At 38.0% G+C, this 4,972-nt stretch overlaps 1 protein-coding gene across 1 annotated transcript; it reads right to left on the reverse strand.

Moving 5' to 3' along the window:
• Window positions 1-207: 207 nt before the first annotated feature.
• LOC127805740 (ACT domain-containing protein ACR10-like) lies at window positions 208-4,532 on the reverse strand. Its single transcript, XM_052342497.1, has 6 exons — window positions 4,094-4,532; window positions 3,346-3,570; window positions 2,708-2,813; window positions 1,559-1,895; window positions 944-1,228; window positions 208-838 (listed from the first exon to the last, which is right to left on the reverse strand). The coding sequence occupies exons 1-6, from the start codon at window positions 4,245-4,247 to the stop codon at window positions 695-697; spliced, it is 1,251 nt and encodes a 416-aa protein (XP_052198457.1). The 5' UTR covers window positions 4,248-4,532; the 3' UTR covers window positions 208-694.
• Between the last annotated feature and the right edge of the window lie 440 nt (window positions 4,533-4,972).

Below are 4,972 nucleotides of genomic sequence, written 5' to 3' on the forward strand. Positions count from 1 at the left end.
TATTAATATTTTATTAATTAATCTAAAATTGCACAATTAGGATATAATATATACAAAAATATAATATTCTCCACAGAGAAGAATAATAGAAAGATGATGGATGAGATCAGAAGTACCACAACGGTTGTCATTGGAAGGAAGGCTTCATTATTGTGAACCAAATGCCCTAGAATAAATAAAAATGATCCCGCGTCCGTGCTATATAAATTTATGAATCCACCTAACATAGTAAGATTAAAATTTGATATATTAATATTATCGAGGTTGTGCCAAGCAAAATAAAAGAACAAACTTGTATCTTGGGCTGACTCTCCCTTTGAGAGCCTCCAGTGCTCAGTCTTTTAATCAGTCTTTTAATTCTGTTAAGAGGAAGTAAACTGTGAGATGTGTTTTGGAGAGGCCAGGGTTCAAAATCGCGACCTACCGGGATGACACCGGCATATCACGGCTTGTCCTTTGCCATCTGCTCTATGCCCTGGGAAGCAACAAACTCGTATCTAATTAAGCTGGACAGAGAGGAAATTGGAGTATGGCATTCCCTCAAAGGTGGTCTTAGGTACATACACTTAACGGCCACACAGCAGCAGATGGATAAGAGCTGGGGAAAGAACAGAGGAAAAGAAAAAAAAAAATGTGAACTGTACAGTGGTCAGTAAACAAACCAACCTCCTAGCTGATAGTAATTACGGGTGCCTCATTCCCAACCCATCAACTCCTTTTGAACACGCTCCCTGATCGCATCCCTATTCCTGGGCAGAGGGAAATCATCCCCATCGTCCAGTAGGATTCTGTAAACCTCCCATTCCCGATCGCGAATCCAGTGTCTCCCTATCTCCACCTGTAAAACCCAGAAAAGAGAAGAGCAACGAAAACCTCCTCAGATGATTTGCCATACAAGTTATGCACTCTGGGAGAGCCAATGTGATTGAGCGGGATATATTACCGAAAAGATGCGTATATCAAGAGTCTTGAGAGCAAGGGTAATATCATAAAACACGAGTGGTCGGCCCCTGCCTGATAACTCGACAGGGTTTGCTACCAGCAGCTCAGTGTCGGGACCTCGACTCAACACATTGACACTAAGAGGACAGGCAAGCTCCATTCTCAAGCGAGAGCACAAGGCATTCTGCTTCTCGGGGTCAACTATCTTCTTTCCATCCACTTGCCTTATAAACAAGTCCACCTCACAGCTCCCCTTTGAACTAGCAAAGAATCGACCATAATAAATCTGAAAGAAGATAACCACTCAGTTTCATCAGCAAGCGTGTTGTTTTATTGATGATTCTACTTAAGCATAGTAGCATTAGTCATTGATGATAATATAGTGGGTGTTGACTCTAGCAACATTTAGGTTTGATGGCATAAAGAAAAGGGTCAAAATACTGGTAAATGATTATTCAGTGCACGGTATCAAGTTCTTCTTCATCACAACACAAAAGACAAAAGTGTCCACAAAAGGTTCTGTGGGTCTATAAACCAAGAATGCTCAGAGAAAAGAACATGTTTCCATCGGGATCTAGTCAAATAATATTTTAATAAAATAGAGTTTCCGGCGTACATGGTTGTTGTAATCCTTTAAGGTTCTCATGATGTCGTAAAGGAGACCTTTGTAATCTTGGCAGAGAATTCGAATGAGGGTGTGAGAGGGGCTGAGAGAATTATCCACTGTGATAGATATAGGATTGGAGGCAAGAGAACCATTCAAGTATCGGCTGCAGAACTCTAAACAAAACATGTCTTCCATAATTACTGGTGGAAGAAAGGAGGATCCATGTGAGCACGCAATAACTTCTGGACCAGCCAGTTCAATCTCACAAGTTATGAGAGCATTCCCTAGTACAGCATCCAAACAGCCAACAGTTTCCTCCTGTCTCTTCTTAGTGTGAAGCAGTCCTCTGATTGAGAATAAGAGAAAATTTATACAATTTCATCATTTAAACAATTAATGATTGACAAGTACAAGTTATCACTTAAAAAGAAAAGATCAGCCAGGTGCACCTTTTAAGCCAGGAATAAAATAACACTACTACAGAACATGCACAAAGAGTGAAATTTTCCAACTTCAAATCATTGTGCCACAACTATTATTTACTAGGCTTGTACATTACATCGAACTAGACAACCTTATGAATGACTACAAATGGGAAGTTAACCAAGTCATTTCTATAGCAGCATATTATCATTCAACAAGAAGGATCCTTCAAAATTGAAGGCATAGCCATAGGAGTAAACATCATGTCACGTTCTGCTGCATCTGCTATGTAGTTTAACATAACATTGCTGGCTAAATGGCAATCTTATTAGAAAATTTATGAGATTTAAAATCATATATGCAGTGTCACTTTCATCCACAGTAGTGAAGTGAGAAATAATATTTGACGTGTAAAACAGGATAAGCCTTCACAATAATTTCTACAACACCCTTTAGAGGATCACCTAAAAAGGACTTGATTATTTCACAGCCAGATTCCTCAGGGCATAGGTAATCTTACTGTAGGTGAACCACTGCCTTACACTGGAAAATAATTTAGTCTCCAGGTTGTGATTATTTCAGTGCTAACAATCAAATTAACATTGATATTGTCTCAATAAATTATACATGCTGCCATATTCAGATTTCTTCTACTATTCCATAAGATCAAACCAACAAGACAGATGAAAACAAAATGATAAGCAGAAACATAGCACCACAAGAAACTGAACGGACCTAATGTCTGTGACAAAGAAAAGATCCATCACTCTCCCATCCGGTGTTGTGGATACCTTAACTCTCTTTATTGTAAGCTCCAGTTGGCAAAGAACCTTTGTTACATCTATAAGAAAGAATAAAAAATCAAACAAAGGAGGAGCAGAGAAGATAGTAGAAAAGATATATCTCTTCGATATATAAATGAAAGAGTGAAAATCTAAACAATATTTTGAAAGCAATGCTACAGACGCTGACTTCCCTGTTGTGATCAAATATGAATTACTACTATTTTCTTTTGGAAAAAATTAAATACAAGCTGACTCCCTTGATATGACCTAATATGAAGCTTCTTTGACTTTCAACACACCCCCGTCAAAAGAGTAAGTAATAAGAGGTGGAATCTATCAAAGACTTAAACAGGAAGAAAGCATATACCTTTCAACAAATATAAAGAATTACAATTAACATTATAAGCACAAGATCAATCCTCTGGTCAAAGTAAGAAATATTAACAGATATCTTAGAAAAAGTTTAAAATAACAAAACAATGCAATCAGCCTGGGCATGTGATGCAGATAAAGAACTATCTCAAATCCGATTCACATTTGGTTTGGCTCCGAATTAAAGTTAAGCAAAAAACAAAACAAAAAAAGTACCATGTAAGAGGTCTTTGCGATCGTAGTAACACCAGAACTTCAATAGGAAGATGTCTGGGGGCTTAGGCTGTTGAAATTCCTCTCTGTAGTAGTAAATTTCTGCTACAGCAGGCAGACACATCGGGCACACCTCTACTAGTCTCTTCTTTATCAAATCCCACCTTGTTTTTGGCCTCCCAACTACCCAGAAAACTATGTAACACCATTTGCCATCCGTTGTAACATCTACACACCAAAGAAGAAAAGCAGCATACAGAGTAAAGAGAAAATAGGGAAAACATCTCTACACCTATTTTTTCTTGCCAAGAATCTTAAGATGTCATGAGACCAATTGAAGAAAAATAGAATGCCCTCCCTCATTTGAAAAGAAGTTTCAAACCCCTATGGTTTGCTTGGTGGTGAGAGGCTACAGTTGCTGCCTCGGATGCAACGAAGGTTCAAATTTTAAGTGCTTACTGGGTGACAGTGGTATGTGGTTTTGTGGGCTACTGTGCGTGTCCGTGTCCATGAGTCGGGAACTTGTGTATGTAATTGCAGTGGAAAAGAATTAAATAATTCAAATTTACCACCATCTCCTTATTTTGCAACGGATCCCAAAACTCAAAACCCCATATCATCAGTTGAACGAAAACATAACAAATTTAAAAAAGGAAAAGAAATAAGAAAATTGCATCGATTCATCAAATTTCCCCCAAGAACATAAGATCCATCCCACTAGGAAAACCTAAAGAAATGGAAGGCGCCATACCTCCTCTGGCAATGCTCAAGCCGAAGAGCAATATGATCCTACACAAATCACAACCCAGGCCAGTCTTGTCGGGGCAGTTCACAGTGATGACAGTGGGATCGCCCCGCTTCTCGGCCTCTTTTATCAACACCGCATCCTCGAACAAGATGCCCATTGCCTCTTCTTATCCTCCTCTCTTCACATGAAAGTGGTGTGGCTAGGCTAGGCTCCTGATCTATGGAACGGGAGGAAGTTCGCTTGGCGGGGTTTCTTGCTGTGTTTCAGTTGGGGGAACGAAGAAGAGGAGAGGGAGACAAGGAAGCGTGGAGGGGAACCAAATTAGGAATCTTCCTTCCATACTCATGTCTTAGGCTCGCCTCTTTCTATCCTCTTGGTTTTGGGGTTTCAATCTCTCCTCCTCGCTTCTCGCATCGCTATTCGCTCCTACCATTTCTTCCAGGGAAAGGAAAAGTGGGCCCCATTCGGTTATCCACTCAGTTGGTATCCAACCTTTATTGTCACCTGCGTTTCCAGTAATAATATAATTTCTTATTTTTTATTATTTGAAAATTATAAGATATATATATATATAAACGATTGTAATATAATTTTTTTTATTTAGATGGAGAATAAAAACAAATAAGAAAAAAATTATAATTATAACTTCAGATAAACAAAAGAAAAAATAGCAAAAATAATAAAATATTTTATTTCTTATTCTTATATCTTAAATTAATGTGTAAATAAAATAAGAGTATAAAAAAAATAAAATAATATTATGTACGGTCTTTTCCCCTCTCTTTTCGTTATAAAACCCTTATCTTAATAAAAAATATATATCTTATTTTCCTTCCAAATTATTTTTCACTAGTTTCTTAGTAGGGGTGTTTAAAAAAACCG

Source organism: Diospyros lotus, chromosome 7 (genome assembly GCF_014633365.1).
Source record: "Diospyros lotus cultivar Yz01 chromosome 7, ASM1463336v1, whole genome shotgun sequence".
NCBI lineage: Eukaryota > Viridiplantae > Streptophyta > Magnoliopsida > Ericales > Ebenaceae > Diospyros > Diospyros lotus.